This window comes from Oreochromis niloticus, linkage group LG20 (assembly GCF_001858045.2).
Source record: "Oreochromis niloticus isolate F11D_XX linkage group LG20, O_niloticus_UMD_NMBU, whole genome shotgun sequence".
Taxonomy (NCBI): Eukaryota; Metazoa; Chordata; class Actinopteri; order Cichliformes; family Cichlidae; genus Oreochromis; species Oreochromis niloticus.
This window is the reverse complement of record NC_031984.2, coordinates 10,046,663-10,063,401: the sequence shown is the minus strand read 5'-3', so window position 1 is coordinate 10,063,401 and position 16,739 is coordinate 10,046,663. Positions and strand designations below refer to the sequence as shown.

Here is a 16,739-nt window from a genome sequence, read left to right as displayed (position 1 = left end):
GGTTCCTGGTGCTGTGCCACTCTGTGCCTTTTATGCTCTTCTTCTGGTTTTATATTTTTATTCTGGGACTCCAGTAGAGTAACTGTGAATGATTCACAGTTCAAAGAAACGCTTATTTATCTTATACTGGTAGCTGGCACTCACCTCTTAATGCGAAATTTGAGGCACATTTAATGTTGACATAATCCAAATATTTCAACATTTTAAAGGGTCTCTGCCAGAGAAGCTTGAAATGTGAACATCAATGAAAACGTCATATTCCTTTTAATTTTTATGGACCATTTTCAAACTTCACAACATTATACTACACCATGGGGGGCATGAGTACCTAGGTTGGCAAAGCATTTGGCCTTGACCTTCATTGTTAGTGCCCAAAGACAAAGTTGACCTTGAAAAACAATTCCAAGAGACCATATCTAATAATATATCATATGAAAAGGCATGGAGAGAGCTGCACAACACATTTTAGTACAATGCCCTACAATGTCACAATGATGCCATAAAGCTTTACAAAATCACATGCATGAGTATATCTTAAAAATATAATTTCTTATAACTTATAAAAGCCAAAGATTTCAGCCAGTTCTGCTCCAATCATATGGGCAAAGATAATACAATACACCATTAAGCATTACATATTTACTATGTAATACTTCAAGGTCATAGGTCAAAGGTCAGACATCAGCATGTTGCAATAAAAACATCAAAGTTTTAGTATAGACCTTGCTCTTCGGAGGGGGGAGGTGCTGGTCTCTGAGCGCTCTTGTTGGTTATATGATGTTGCCTCGCAGTTGCATAAGCTCATCACTCCTTCAGCCAGATAAGCTAAAAATTGCCTCCTACCTCTTTTTCCAAATAATTTTTCCAAAACTTTGATAGAAAATGCCATGAGGTCAGGGAAAGGTGTTAGGGAGATTTTATAAGGAGTTGGAAAAGCATGCTGTGCAGTGATTTCAGTTACACTCACACTACGTGTCTTAATGAAATGAAGGCAGAGATTGTTGACATAGGTTTACTGTGTATACCCAGTGCTGTTCCACACAAGACATATAACAGAGAACCATAGGTGAAAAACATCACCTAATTAGAAAAGTATTTACTTCTTTTTTTCAAGACAGATGAATAAAGAGCCTATAAATTGAAATGAAATGTTTGTCACATTGAGATTTTTTGCTCATCCTGTCCACACATTATTTTCTCTTCCTGCCAACGAGATGATCCAGTTGTTATTAAAGCTTTCTGTGACTTAAGTTGGAATAATCAATGATTACAAAGGTAACAATAGAGCAAAAACAGAACTAGTGCAAATAGAATTTTATTAAACTTTAATGATCATTTAGATATTCCTCATCTCATTTTTTAAATATATAACTTTATGTTCTTTGTGTAAGGCAAAAATGTAAGACATTAAGTCATAATATGATAATTTCACAGCTCACCTGTGGCTTTAAGATGTTGGAAAGTTTAAAATATGTCTGAAGTGAAATGGAAAAAACATTCCTAATTAATATTTATGTAATCTGTGCCACCTGTCAGTTGATAGGTTTTAAATCTGTTTCTATGCCCGTGAATCTCTTTGAACATTTACACGTGATAGTGGGGTATAAAAAAAAAAAAAATAAATAAAAAAAATCACAGATTTTTTTTGAACAATGACAGATGGTGCACTTTTATGAGCTGTGGAATGGCATCATCGCTTTTCTTTTTATGAAGAACGGCCCAATGTATCCTCTTCTAAAGGCGGTAATGAAGGAAGCAAATAATCTTCTCAGTATTTAGAACAGCAGTCCCCAACCCCCAGGCCACAGACCGGTCCGTGAGTTGTTTGGTACCGGGGCGCAAGAGTTGAGGCTTGAGTGTAAAATTCATGGTTTTTATCGTTAACCTGGTTTCCCTGGGTGTTTTCCCATGTGTTATGAATAAATCTTCTTTTTTTGGTACCGGTGCTGGTTTTATTTTGTTGTATTTATCCCCAACACCTTAAAGGCCAGTCTGTGAAAATACTGTCGGACATAAACCGGTCTGTGGCGCAAAAAAAGTTGGGGACCGCTGATTTAGAAGATTTCACTGTGGCTCCCATTCAGTCATGAACCTTCCTCAGCAAATTTGTCTTCTCTGTCAACAGGTGGTTCAGATGTATCACAGATAATCTTAACTGGTTCTCATTGTGTTTATTTACTTCCCAGGCAACAGTGATGTTAGGAGTGTATCATACATTTACATCCAAATCTATACTCTGAGGAAAGAAAAATAAATCACAAGCACCTCATACTTGAATTTTCAAAGTTGCCAAATCGAGGAACAAATGAATCAAGAACCAATGGATACAAATCAGTCATTTTCTAAAACAAAAACATCTCTAAATATATCTTCTGAGAGAGAGAGAGGGAGAGAGAGTGTATGTATGAAACATATTAAAGTGATTTTAATTAAAAAGCACTGTTTACAGGTAGGGGTTGAATTACTGACTCATTAACAACGTTGCAAATGCCAAATGAGTTCACCTGATAACAAGCTAATGTAGGGCAACGATCATCAAAGTCAAATGGGAGGCAACATGGATGCTCACCGCTTGATGTAGGCCAATGTCATAAGGCATATAGCAGCAACTGGAGCCTGAATCTGCTCCATTGTATTTTGTTTTCTTATCATGAGTAGAAATATATTGCACTTTGAAGACAAACTGAAAAAATAATCTCACAGGTAACGACAGACACAAGTACCACAGAAGAGAGTCATGCATGTCCTGATGGGCTCCTTGGAGGCCTCTTTTGAGGTGAAGTCTACCACGGTGAAGCTGAATCTCTGTAGCACGGTCCGAGTTGCGGAGAGTTAACCGTCCTTTGGAGGAGGCAGCCCAAACTGCTGCGCTTCATAATCTTTTGAGGGTATCTATTTGCATACTGGTGAACAGACATCTCCCTTCGCGGCTGTGTTTTAGAGGCATTTAAGCACAGTTTAGCTGCCTGCCCTCCCGCTTGCTTTTCCTCTTGTGGTTCTTGGCAAACGTCACTTTTCTCGTAGAACACAGACGCCCGCGTCACACCGCTGGGTTGCCATCGAGGTAACAACTTCCCAAGAGTCGATAACTGGGTCGTAACATTCGATACTGCTGAGGAGAGAGTTCCCGTCATATCTGGAGAAATGGAGAGGAACTGAGAGTTTGAACCACAGCAGGAAACACAGAGCTGAGTGAAGCCACTGAACAAGATGACATTACTACTGTCTGACAAGCCTGCTGCAGAATGCTGTACCGATTCCAAGTTAAATCGGACAATTCACCTTCAACCCTGAAACACGTTGTGTCTATAGCTGTCTTCGTAGTGGTACTATGAAGAACAAAGATGAAAACACAGTAGTAACAGCTGCTCAAATATCACTAATGTACAGCTGTATACATGGAGGCTAATATATGCACTAATATTTGGTTAAATGTCTCAGCAAGTTGCACTTCAACCAGATGCTCTTGGTGGCCATCAATAAGCTTCTGGCATAATTCTAGGTGGATATTTGATCACTCGTCTTGTTTGGCAGAATTGATTTAAATTAGGTTGGTTTCCTGGCAGTAGGTTTGGCTTTTAAGCCACGTCCACAAATTTTCAATATGATTGATGTTAGGGCTTTGAGAAGTTTTGATGTATGCTTGGGCTCATTGTCCTGTTAGAGCCCCCAGTTGTTTCCAAGTTTCAACTGTCTAGGTATTGATTTCAGGTGAAGTTAAAGAATTGAATCCACTTTGTGCAATTTACCAGCCCCACTGGCAAATAAAAGCCCCAGAGCATGATGCTACCACCACCATGCGTGTATAGTGTTCTTTGGTCTGAAAGCCTTGTCTTTACTCCTCCAAACATGCTTCTTGTCATTGTGGTCAAATAGCTCAATCTTTGTCTCGTTTGACATTGCATGACTTTCATGCCCACGGTCAGTGTATGTAAATTTCTGACCACAATAATTTGTCTGCTAACAATATGAATGCAAAGATAAAATCAGCCTATTTTAAGAGAACCCACCATCCTTATTTTCAGCTGTGTATATATGGAATATACTGAAATAGCTTTGGATGCTTCACAGTTCATGATTATTTATCTTATCCTGGGGCTTTGTGCAGTCAGTTAGTTCATCTGTCTGAACAACCCAGATTAGTTTCCTTCCCCTGCCCTGTTATTATGTGTCATATGTAGATATGACAGAAAATAAGGAAATGTATCATAGGTCATCTTTAGCATCATGATTAGGACACCTTACCTAAGAGTGTTAGCGATAATTTATGAGTTGTCTCTGTAGCTCAAATTGCTCTGAATTTAAACCACTTACAGATGCCATGCTCATGTGTGGTTTTGATAAACAGTTTGGGCTTTGTCACTTTGGGGAATTCTGAAAATGAAATGCACTGAATGTTTAAGAAGAAGATTTCAATAAGACTGAAATGCTAGAAGGGTAGAAAAAACAGGAAAAGGCAAAACACAACAAAGACAAACCAGGGACTGCTTTGGTGAAAGGTGTGTTACTTGAGAAAATAAAAACATTGTTTCCTTTATTGTAAGTATCAGATGAGTGAGTCTGAAGGCTCATTAGATGTCAAGAAACTAGTGTTAATGTACTATGAAACATGACTGTGCATTGCAGAAAAAAATGAACAAATGAAAAAATAAACAAATCTGTGTGCTTTGCCTGTAGCTTCTAGTGTTTGCATCTCCACTGCAGTCACTGAAATTAATGACCAGGCTGAACCCACTAAGGTCGGTCTCAACCTCAGTTTGTATTAGTTCACATTTTTGCTCAGCTTTACTGTTTTCTTTTCAGTTCAGTTTACTTTCACTTCGTTTCCAGAGTCAGTGTGCTTGTTTTGAGTTGAGCTTTTATGGTTTGAAAATGTTTAGTTTAAGTGTCAGTTTAGTTTTTCTGTTCCGGGACTATTCGTCATGAGCATGACTCAAGAAGGTCAGAACCTGTATTACAATACAAACACAAGGCTCACAACCATGTGTGCACCCCAGTTTGAGTAAACATAATGTCCTCCTAATGTTTGTTGTGCTTACATTTTTGAACCAATACACTAAAACTAAAGCATGTTTTTTTATGTTTTAATTTTAATTATTTTTTCTAAGGATGCAGTATTGTTTCAGTAACTATAATAAACTGGGGTCTGACCCAAGGCAGATAAATGGAATATGGTGGGATTACATTATGCATTCACGTTAAAAAACATTTCCTTTATGCAATCCTTAACATTCTTATGTCTGTGTGCAGACTTGTTGGAAATACATATGTGATCTATTCTTTAATCTTAATGTGCGCACTGTATGCAGGGAGCTATGGGACATTCTTTCCATACACCAGCTGCTCTATGCTGAGTAAAATAAGGAACAAAACCCATAATCTCTGTAAAAATACATTCTGAGGGTCAGTCGAAGCCTGAGTGCTCAGAAGTCATTTTTTTAGTGCTAAATTCTCTAATTGTGTTTCTCCACACAGCGTGAAGGGATTCGTCGTGTTATCACTGGGACAGAAAGCAGTCAGTAGACTTGAGAGACCTTTCTTCATAAAGCATTTCTATGCACAGTAACGATCATGTATTCAAACTGGTTTCACTTCATAGTCTACATGGAAAGAAGGCACAATAACCCAAAAGCCTGCCAATATTCATATCATATGTGAGTGCTGTATTAAGTAAAACCCCTTTAAGACTATTGTCACAGAAATGGAACTCTTTCTTACCCGGCGATGGCGTAGAGTCGCCCTCGGAGAACGGTGGCTCCTACATAACACCGAGGAGTCGTCATACTGGCTACAGTGGTCCAGTAGTCTGTTCTGATGTTGTAGACTTCGACAGAGTCGAGGTGTGAAACGCCATCAAACCCTCCCACTACATAAATGTGGTCATTGAGCAAAGCCACACCGGCCCCTGGAAACAGCAGGAAGGCGTCAACAGACAGCAGCACAGCTCGCAGGAATTTGGATCGGATATCAGTGTGACCATAGCTCAAAAAGTTGTACTGAGGATCTGTGACAGTGGCCCATTTTATGTATGATGTTGTGTTTACTACACCATGCATCAGCAGCAGTGTGAATGGGAGAGCTAACAAAGCATCAAGGAAACGGCAAAAGGTCAGCTGTCTGGAGGAGATGTGTGCTTCCCACGCCAACAGCTTCTTGTTATATGCCTGAACTTGCAACTTCAAATTGTTGCAGTTTTTTTTTAGTCAGCAGCAAACTGTGGTCAAGTCTGTTAACATGACTGAAACACAAAAAAACTTTCAAAACCAGCATTTTAAGTTTAGATTAACATTTGATTGGAAGCTTTTAGAGATATTAAATAAATAATTTTACAAATGAGGCAAATAACATGGTCCCTGTTTATGTTTTATTTTTAAATAAATACCAATCCATGGGCATGTGCAGAGAAGGGATAATGGATACACATGACAAAGGATGTTGAATATGGAGCTGCCGAGCATGAGGAAAAAAAGACCACAGAGGGGGTTAATGGGTGTAGTGAAGGAGGACATGCAGAGGGTTGGTGTGACAGAGGAGGATGCTAGGGATAGGTGAGATGGAGGAAGTTGATCTACCGTGGGAACCCAAAACAAGGGAGCAGCCGAAATTAGAAGACAATAACTTGTAGTGGATTGGTACTCGATGTCAGCAGAAAGTCAAAACCAAGCCATCGGTAATGTATCCAAAGTGGAAAAAAGATGGATTGGCGCATCCCTAATGTTTTATTCCATTTGTTTTCTTACCTACCTGACCGTTTGGTGGCCATGGGTGTGACACTAGTCCAGTGGCCTGTGTGTGGGTCATACCGCTCCACTGAATTCAGGATGTTTAGCCCATCATAGCCACCTGTGAAGAAATGGATGGTCAGAAAACTAATCATGATGAGCTTGTTTATGCTGCTGTTCAACCGAGTTCTAACTAAAGATTGTGATGTCTCCCACTGGCTTGTAAATTCTTTATTGTGAAGACTCAAGCTGAGCGTTTTGGCACTCGCCATCTTAACTTTTTAAAATGCTCATTTTGTAGCAACTTGACAGGCCCACTCAAAAGCACCTTCTGCTTTGTCATCCTAAAAAACATTATGCTGCTTAGCATGCACATGCAAACATAAAGACTGACTGGGGACACATATCAGGAAAGCTGAGGTCCATTTTTCCATTCACTTCAGTAAAATCAAATTTCTTTCTAAAGGGAATCAGGGATAGGTTTCACTTTTCAGACCGAGAAGCTACGTGCACCTTGTATATGACGTTTATAGTTAAAATCTTTTTGGTTTATTTTATGAGCTAAAGCAGAGATTACCTTTGAGGTCAGAAGGAGAATGTAAGCTGTTTCCTAAAGAAATCTTAACCAAAACACTAAAGTTATGGCTATGCCTACTCTCCCTAATTTCTAAAATGTTATAAACCACATGATTAACCGAAAAACCTGCCCCCCCCCAAAAAAAAGACACATTAACATAGTTTTCTTGACATGAAACAAAGCTGAAATGATAACTCAGTTTTTATATTTGCCTGTACTGGAAAACATGGAGTTCTCATTGCATTGGGGGTTGCTTGTAGCTTTAATGTGTCTGTCAGAGGTTAGTCAGCTATCAAAGTAATTTATCCTGTAGGAGTTTTTGAGAGGAGTCCAATGACTGAGTACAAACTGCCTCCTGACATCTTCTGAGGGAAACCGACTGTGGATAAACTCTTTAGTCGAGCAGCCAAGAATTACTACTGTCATAAATGATGAGGAGCTCTAAAAGACACACCTGTGGAATGGTTATTGCTGGAGAAAATGAAGACAGCTTCTACGAAACTGATGGTAGAGTGTTTCAGAACAAGCGACTATGTTAAATTGGTTTTACTTCATGTTTTCATTGTTAGAGAAAAGGAGGAAAAGAGGGTGAGAATTAGTCTTATATTCACACACTGCATGTATAAAATGGTAGTCGCTTCATGATTTGAAAAACTAAGCCAATGTGTATTCTTTCTAATCAAGCGACTTCTCTGGTTGCAAAAACAAGTGTCTACTGCTCAAGTGATCTCTGACCTCAGTCTACCCTTTCTCGATGAGTTTATGGTTTCAATTGCTAGTTTCAAGTCTTAAAGAATACAATGTGTGTTCGTTTCTTAGAATACCATCTTCACTAGAGTCAAAAAGATCAATAAAATGTAGGTGTTATGACTTTAGCTGAGACCGAGAGGAGAGACAAATCTCTGGGAGGGTTGCGTCAGGAAGGGCATCTGATGTGAAAACCTTCTAAATCAAATATGCAGAGCTACACACTGTTGACCTGTAGCTTCAGCGCAAATCAACACCCAGCATTTCCAACTCTTCTGCTCCACCTATAAAGGCTTGCTAAATTTTCCAATCAACGAAAATAAAAATCAAAAGAAAGTAAATGGATGAAAAAGAAGAATTAACTGTAGAAAGCTCCACCATTCTCAGTGACACAGCACTAGCCATAATAGTTTGACGTGTGCATTTTCAGTCATAGTGACTACTTCGATTGGTACTCAGTCATCACAACATGGAAAACTTCTGCTTAAGGGGAAATCTGAGCATAGGGTGCCCCTTGAATGTAGTAAATTTGAAAATGAAACGCACTGATCGTTTAAGATTTTAAAGAAGAAAAAAAAAAGAAAAAGGAAAAGGCAAAGCACAACAAATATAAACCAGGGACTTTTTTGGTGAAAGGTTCGTTACTTCACATAATGATAAAATACAATCAAGAAAACCATGTTTTAAGTATCAGATAAGAGATCGTCTTGATGCATTCTCAATCATCCAGGAAAGTAAATCTCCAAAAGTTGAATCTGTTCATCTGGACGTAGCGTTTTGTGGGAGAAACGTTTCTCCCACAAAACGCTACGTCCAGATGAACAGATTCAACTTTTGGAGATATCAGATAAGAGAGTTTGAAGGCTCATTAGATGTCAGAAACATTGGAGCAAAAGCTGAACAAATGAAAAACAAATCTGTGCTTTGCCTGTAGCCCCCAGTGTTTGCACTTCGACTGCAGTCACTGAAATCAATGACCAGGCTATTTTTCCATGAATCATTACGATATGAAAACTTCCAGATGTTGACGGATGAAACAGTCATGGGTTATAGGTCTGTGTCCACCTTTTATATACAGTCTATGCTGGTTTTCAGGTTAATATTTGGGCCCATGTGATAATGAAATTTTGATGACTGTGTATTTTTGTCTCCATACCTAGACAGTATATAAGCCCGCTGGCCACCACCAAACCAGCTCCTTCTCTAGCCGTCTGCATATCACCCAGCATGCTCCACTGGTCGATGTTTGGATCATATCGCTCCATGCTGGTATGACGCCGACTGCCATCGAAGCCACCAGCAACATAGATCATATCTGTCAAGAGCCAACAACACCACAGCTCTCTGATTAAACACGAAAAATGGAGATGGACAAAGAAAATCACCGGTGATTTCAGAGAAGGGAGTAAGATCACTGAGCACAGAATGTCTCTGACCTCCAAGTGTTGTAGCTCCAGCAAGGCCTCGCCGAACATTCATGGTGGCGACGGTGTACCAAACACCGTCCTCATCCGCTGTGTAGTCCAGGCACTCCACGGAGCTGAGCCGCGACCGGCCGTCATAGCCCCCGATCACATAGACTCGATCGTGCAAAGAAACTGTGGCCACGTAACGCCTTTTCCGTGCAATATTCTGTTTAAGACACAAGTGTCAAACTCATTTTAGTTCATGGGCCACATACAGTCTAATTTAATCTACAGTGGGCACTGCATTGTAACTAAAAAGAAGTCAATTCTGCAGACATGAACCAAAGCTAGAGCAAAGACACGTGACCTGAAATCTATTGGAATTCTTTTCAAAGTAAAGATGATAGTAGAAATCTATCTTCCAGGGAAAAAGCTTTTCAAAATCCTATGTTTGGGGAAAGACAGGAAACTCTTTAAGCTGAGCTGCTTTTCACTATACTTGTTATCACTATAATTAAAGTAAATTTAGATAATTCTTCACAATAACTGCAAAAAAGAGGTGTTCAAACTTGCTTTTAGAATAACTTTTGCCATTTTGAGATTTGAGAAAGCTGAAAGCAGAAGCCTGAGTAAGACAACCCTTAACCCTACACTCTCACAAATTTACCAGCCATTAGAAAATACTGTATTCTGTAGAAGTCATTTTAATTTTAAAGGTTATTTTTCATTCTTTATTAAGCTATTGATTTACAAAACAGGTGCTGAAAAGCCTGAGATGCCTTAATAAAAATCTATTTCAACAATATTTCACTTTACAGATCAAAGCTGTACAGTTTTCGTTTCTGAAGAGGTTTTCATGTGTTCATGATTCAAACAACTTCACTTTTAATTTTCTGTCCATTTCTTGTGTAATGTTGGCATCATGAAAAACCTTGCATTTCATTGACGAATTGGAAGCAATTTATGAGTTCAATAACATTTTCACACTTTGCACAGCATGTTTGACACCCCTGGTTCAACAGCCAAATACATGCACCAAATTAATACTTACAGGTAGAAAGCTCCACTCTTGAGTTTTGGGATCATATTTTTCAACTATGTCTATTGGTGACTGCTGGCTGCCAAACCCACCGATAACCAGCAGGACTTCTTTGGCACCTTAAAAGAAAATAACGTATTTTACAAAGCTTCTGTCTACAAGACAAGCATTTAGCTAAAGTGCAGTTGAAAACTGGATTCCTACCTAATCTGGCTTGTGTGCGTGGGCCTTGCATCTCACTCCTCAGCTCCGGTCTTAAGTGGAATTTCTTGGCTTCGTCAACAAGGTCTCGACATGGCAGGCTACACCGAATGAGAGGCTAAGACGAGTAAAAACTTGCTTAATTACGGTGTGATAAAACTTGACAGAAAAATCTTTCATAGGAGGCTTGGCATGTGATTACACAACAACCCACAAAGCGTCGCCTGGCTCACCTCAGTATCAATGACATCTGTAATGTAGCGTGGGGTCAGCAGCGGCATCCGAACAAACTCGAGCATGTCTGGCAGGTAGGGTTCCCGCTCTTTGCGGTTGTGTTTGACCCAATTTAATACGGCCTCGAATACAGGCTCCTCCGAGTCCACCTGCATACCGACAACATGTACATTAATAACACCTGACAGTAAATCTACACAACACTGAAGGATTTGCTAACAGCTGCAATTGAACGATTGCACAAGACTGATTTTTGATGCAAGCTCTTTTTCAATAAATATAATTACTTGTGGCAAGACTAGTGGCAACAATTCAAGAGATTTCTGCAACTGCAAAGACAAAATGTACAAAGGTGAAACAGCGCAGTCTGCTAAAATAAACTTCAAATCCTCAAGGATGACAGAAAACTTTAACTGAAAGCAAATTATGCATGACTATGATTTACATGTATGGTCTGGTTTTATTTTAAAAACAACAAATATGACAGGAAAGACAATTTGACAGAACTTGTGATCTATAAATCATCATGTGATAATAACTGTGTTTTCACAAAGCGGGGTATGTGGTTGGGAAACAGGAATTTCCTGAGCACAAAGCCAAACTTAAATCAGATTCACTTCTCTGCAATTTCATTGTCAGGTCAATCCACAACACTGACTGGAACTTGGGTGGTTGGGGGGAGGTCACAGACTGATTCTGTAACAGGTTTATACTTGCTTTTCATTTTTGGCGCTTAGATTGTTGACAGACATTATAGAAGCTGTGAAAGTCAAGCTCAATTTGCATTAAATCAACTATTTGTTTTAGGGATCTCAGACTGAAATTTAACTATTTCAGTAGTACTGCAGACTAACGTTATTACAATTAACTAGAACTCGACTACAAACTAAAACTAGTTGTGATAAAAGATTTTAGTTAACTGAAATAAAACTTTGTGAACTTGCAAAACTCACTAAAAACTGCAAACTGCCTGATGAGGCTTTAGTGCATTTGTAGATATATAATGTCTATGTGACTGTGAGGCAACAGCCTTCACAAAAAGTCATGTTTAAACCGTAATTCCCTAAATCTTCCCCCTGATCAATATTCTCCATATCACAAATACTAACCAAGTAAACTGAAACTACAGAAACTAAAATGAGCCACTCTGGAAACTAACTGAAAGGGAACTGAATAAAAAAAGTCAAAATGAAATAAAAATAAAAACCAATTAGAAAATTATAAAACTATAACACTAACTTTCATGCAGACAAAAAAGTTAACAGGCAACTTTCAGGCGCTTGGAGTAACAAATTTTACATCATCCAGCAACAAAACAAAAAGCAGCATTCACAGCACATTTAAAAAGATCTTCAAAGAGAAACAAGCCTCCCTACATGCAGTTTTCCTACCTGAATTTCGTCACATTTTATTAGCTTTTCCACTTCTGTCTGGCTCAGCAGCATGAACTCCTCATGCTGAACCACCTCGGAGAAATGCTTCTGGGAGAAGAGCTCAGCGGCCTGCATCAGGTCAAGGCAGTTGTGAGTCTCTGCAAAGTCTCGAATGCCCAGACAGTTGGACGGATCGAGTTGGCTCTCCAAAAAATCACAACACGCTCTTTTCACCCCTAGGGAATACAGAGATAGGTTTGTACACACATACACCATTTGTAGCCTTAACTCTTTCGAAAACCAGCATTTAATTCTCTCTTAATTTGGAAACGCAGAAGGCATTTTAATGGAATAGTACCACTGTTTAATAAATGTTTCTTAGAAAATAGAATTTTAAATTGATGATTAAGCCTAAAAATAATTATTACATCACATTTTCTGCGGTTCCCAGCAGACTATAATAATTCTGGATGATATGATTAATTTTACAAACAGACTCATTCACACTATCTACAAAAATATATATATTTGCAACATTCGCTGTCATTTTTTTAACTTTTTTTTTAAATATAAGATTATATGGCGTCTGCTAAGATGAGCTGGATACGGTGGCCAGGGAGCGGGAAGTCTGGGCACTCCTGCTTAGACTGCTGCCCACTCATCCTGGCAGAAGATAGATGGATGCATGGATTTTCCCAGGTGCTATACAAGGTATGAATACTGAATACAACACTGCGTGATTGATTGATTACACTGCTGTAACTGAGGTTCGAATTAAGCCCTTACGTTGTTTCATGAATGGATTGAGGAATTAAAGATGATCCATTTAAATCTGTAACTGGATGAGTTTCCCAGTTACTAACGTTTGCGAAAGTGACTTATTTCAACAGGCCTGCTTACTAAAACTCCAAAATCCAACATTACAACAACCCAGTTTATTCTACCAGCTACACATAAACTGACCTAAGTCATGCTAAAACTAATACATTACTGCCTGCAAGAGGAAACAATTCAAACTTTGTAATACCTGGTAAAACGTATCTTTGAGGAAACTGAATAATACGTTTCAAGATCTGGGGTTACAGTCATGAAAAGATGGCTTAGGCAAACTCTTTAATCATTATGTTTATTTTCTTTCATCATAACATTGCACTTTAATTAACATGAACACTGTAAATATGCCACATTTACCCATACACACTAATTCTTATCAGCAGACCGTGGTAAACAGACATAATTATATTATGTTATATTAACATGTTAAACAAAGTTATAAAAGCTCAAAACACAGAAGCTTCTGAAGACAATGTCAAAACCAGAGACAATTATTAGAAACTTTTTAACTCAAGGTACAGCTCTGAACTTACCTTTGAGCTGTAGCAAACACGCTGCAGGGAGCAGCTCTTGTACGTTCTCCACCGTGACGAGCACAGTCTCTGTGTAGACAAAGTCCAACAAGATCTCCATAGTGGATGCCGTGAGCCCCTGAATGTCGACAAAAGATTTCCCCTTTTCTGCAAGCTACAGAGCCACAACAACACATTTATTTGAAGGATTACTTTTGAGAATCATCCTGCATTTTAGGCAAATGTAACACCACCTTAAAACACCCAGAAAGGCCAACAAAGAAAAAAACAGAATAAAAGAGTGCATCAGGAATGTAACTGGGGCATCTATTTTTCAAACATTATTACCTCGCTAGTGAACATGGCACAAAAATAGTCACTGCAGGCAGCCAAGACGATTCGGTGAGCTGGAAAATCAGTGTTCTCCACCCTCAGAGTGATGTCGCAGAGTGTGTTGCTCTTGCGAAGTGAGTTCATTGCATTGAGGATGGATTTGGCATGGGAATTGGTCATGATGTCTTTGGGAGCCATGCTGCTTTGAGAATCCCTTACGGATCTCAAACTACTAAATGAATCTGGAAAAAAGACAGTCTATTTTGAAAACATCCTTTGGGAAGAAAGGTATTCCACAGTAAGCATAAAAGCACGCCACAATGTCACATTTTTATATACTGTACAAGCAAGTCATGCAGCTAGTGAGTGTGTGTGTCTGTCAGTAATTTGTCAGTTGGGTTGAACTGCTGGCTATTCACAAGATAAGTTTGTGACACTTTGTGGGAAATGATAACAGATTTTTGTCACTATTTTACACCCTTTTTACAACATTTTGTAAAAAAAAAAAAAAAACCCAAACCCCTCCCCCCCCAAAACCTAACTGCTAATGAAAATGTACATGAAAAAAACCCCACTTTATATTAACTTTTACATTATATAATACTTACTTTGTATATATATAATTTGTATTGTGTATTATTTCTACATTTTTTTCTTGGCAAGGACAAGAAATAGCATAATTTATTCTGCTTACAGGACAGCAATGGAGAGAAAATACTGACTATCATAGAAGCACTATAGTATTTATAGTGCTGTATTTGCTCGACTTCTTGATTTATTTCTTGCAAACAATGACTTGACTTATTAAGGGGGAAAAAAGCTATCCAATCCTACCTGGCCCTGTGTAAAAACAGAATTGTTACCCTTGTTAAATCATGAATTAACTCCAATTAACCACATTTTTGGAAATCAGAGTTCAATTACACTTGCCACACTTTGGTCTGATTACTACCACACCTACTGAATCAAGAAATCACAAGAATAGAACCTGCCTGACAAAGTAAAGTAGCCCAAAAGTGCTCAAAAACCAACATATCATGCCATGATCAAAACAGATGAGAACCAAAGTCACTGACGTCCATTTCTAAGGCTTTGGGACTCCAGTGAACCACAGTGAGAGCCACTAACCACAAATGAAGAAAAAATTGGAACAGTGGTGAACATTCACCAGAGTGGCCAGCCTACCAAAATTACTCCAAAAGCCCATCGATGACTGATCCAGGAGGCCTTAGGCATGTCTCACATTTGCCAAAGAACATCTAAATAAACCCCAGAACTTTTGAAAAAAAAAATACTCTGAGGACTAAAGTTGAACCTTTGAAAGGTTTGTGTCCTGTTACATCTGATGTAAGACTAACACAGCATTTCACAAAAAGAACATCATGCCAACAGTGAAACACGGTGGTGGTAGTGTGATGGTCTAGGGCTTCTTGCTGTAATTCATGGAACAATGAATTCTGCTCTCTACCAGAAAATCCTGAAGAACAATGTGAAGTCATCAGTTTGTCCCATGGAGCTCAAGCATAACTTGGTGCATAACATGAGTTATGCAGCAGGATCTGAAACACATTAACAAGTCTGCCTCTTAACGGCTCAAAAAAATAAGATTTTGGACCGGCCTAGTCAAATTTTAGACTGAAACCAGATTAAGATGCTTTGGCATGACCTTAAACTGGCCACTCATACTTGAAAACCTTCTAATGTGGCTGTATTAAAATCATTCTGCAAAGAAGAGTGGGTCAGATTTTCTCCACATGTGAAAGACTCATTCCCAGTTATCACAAAGACTTGACTGCGGTTCATCCTTCCAAGGGTGGTATAACAAGTTATCAAGGTTGTAGAGGGCAATTACTTTTGTCCACACAGGGCCGGGTAGGTATGAATATCTTTACTCCCTGAATAAATTAAATCATCATTTAAAAACTGCATTTTGTATTAACTGAGATTACATTTGCCTAATTTTAAAAGTTCTTTGAAGATTTCAAAAATGAAAAAAATAACAACTCAGAAATGGGGGAAATACTTTTCTCATCACTCTACTTCTTGTAGAAAGGTTTAAATGATCAGTTATTTCTATGAATAAATGCAGCATATTTAATAATGCTAGTCAAATAAATATGTGTTTTTTTTCCTTTCCAGACTTTACATTTTTGGAACATTTTTCCACTACAGTCTTGCAAATAAAACTTACCGTTAAAAGATCTGAATACTTTTTCCACCACTGGGAGGCAATAACTATAGCTACACATTAGCTAGCAGCAGCCAACGACAGCTGACGGCTAACGCCAACGCTAACAATAACAACTACGAAAACACAGCAATATAAAGTGAGCTGACGGCCAGAGGAAGACAACACATGGAGCGACACACACACAAAACAACTTATAATAATACCTGTCGCAGCAGTAAAAACGTCTAGCTAAGTTGCTCAGCTAGCTAACGTTAGTAGCACCAAAGTCCCCCTGTCCCAGTTCTTTGCTCCCAGTCGCACTGCCTAAACAAAGCCCCTCAACTACAGCTACTCCATGACGACCTCTGCCGGGTCACTCTATGCACGGCCACCGTGAGGACACATATATCGGAACGGCATCATATTAAATCCCGATGGGATTTTTATCCAGCTATAATATCCCGTTGACTAAACTGCAGCAGCAGAGCAGCGACTCCACAGATTGGACGTAAACAGACCATTACGTGAGTGTACGTGCGCGTCCCCCGAGGAGACCGCCCAGACGCGTTTCGCTCCAGAAACAAGATGCCT

General features: G+C 38.9%; 1 protein-coding gene across 4 annotated transcripts; it reads right to left on the bottom strand.

The window, feature by feature from the left end:
• Positions 1-2,156: 2,156 nt before the first annotated feature.
• On the bottom strand, positions 2,157-16,647 carry klhl12 (kelch-like family member 12). 4 transcript variants are annotated; one of them, XM_025901508.1, is made up of 13 exons: positions 16,373-16,647; positions 16,170-16,282; positions 13,994-14,220; positions 13,667-13,820; positions 12,318-12,535; positions 10,926-11,075; positions 10,696-10,810; positions 10,504-10,610; positions 9,483-9,678; positions 9,203-9,361; positions 6,745-6,843; positions 5,719-5,905; positions 2,157-3,136 (listed from the first exon to the last, which is right to left on the bottom strand). In XM_025901508.1, exons 2-13 carry the CDS (start codon positions 16,225-16,227, stop codon positions 3,010-3,012), a joined length of 1,797 nt encoding a protein of 598 aa, XP_025757293.1. In that variant the 5' UTR covers positions 16,228-16,282; positions 16,373-16,647; the 3' UTR covers positions 2,157-3,009. The 4 variants fall into 4 exon arrangements, with proteins under 4 accessions (XP_025757293.1, XP_025757294.1, XP_003438962.2 ...); XM_025901509.1 differs by having other exon boundaries at positions 16,170-16,279; XM_003438914.5 differs by having other exon boundaries at positions 16,170-16,647.
• Between the last annotated feature and the right edge of the window lie 92 nt (positions 16,648-16,739).

Excerpts from the sequence above, each read along its gene's own strand:
- klhl12 (XM_003438914.5), bottom strand. The coding sequence starts at position 16,227 with ATGTGTAGCTATAGTTATTGCCTCCCAGTGGTGGAAAAAGTATTCAGA. Across the intron at positions 14,221-16,169 it reads AGTATTCAGATCTTTTAACG|ATTCATTTAGTAGTTTGAGA; the intron begins GTAAGTTTTATT and ends TCTTTTTTCCAG. Across the intron at positions 3,137-5,718 it reads CGACTCTACGCCATCGCCGG|ATATGACGGGAACTCTCTCC; the intron begins GTAAGAAAGAGT and ends CCATTTCTCCAG.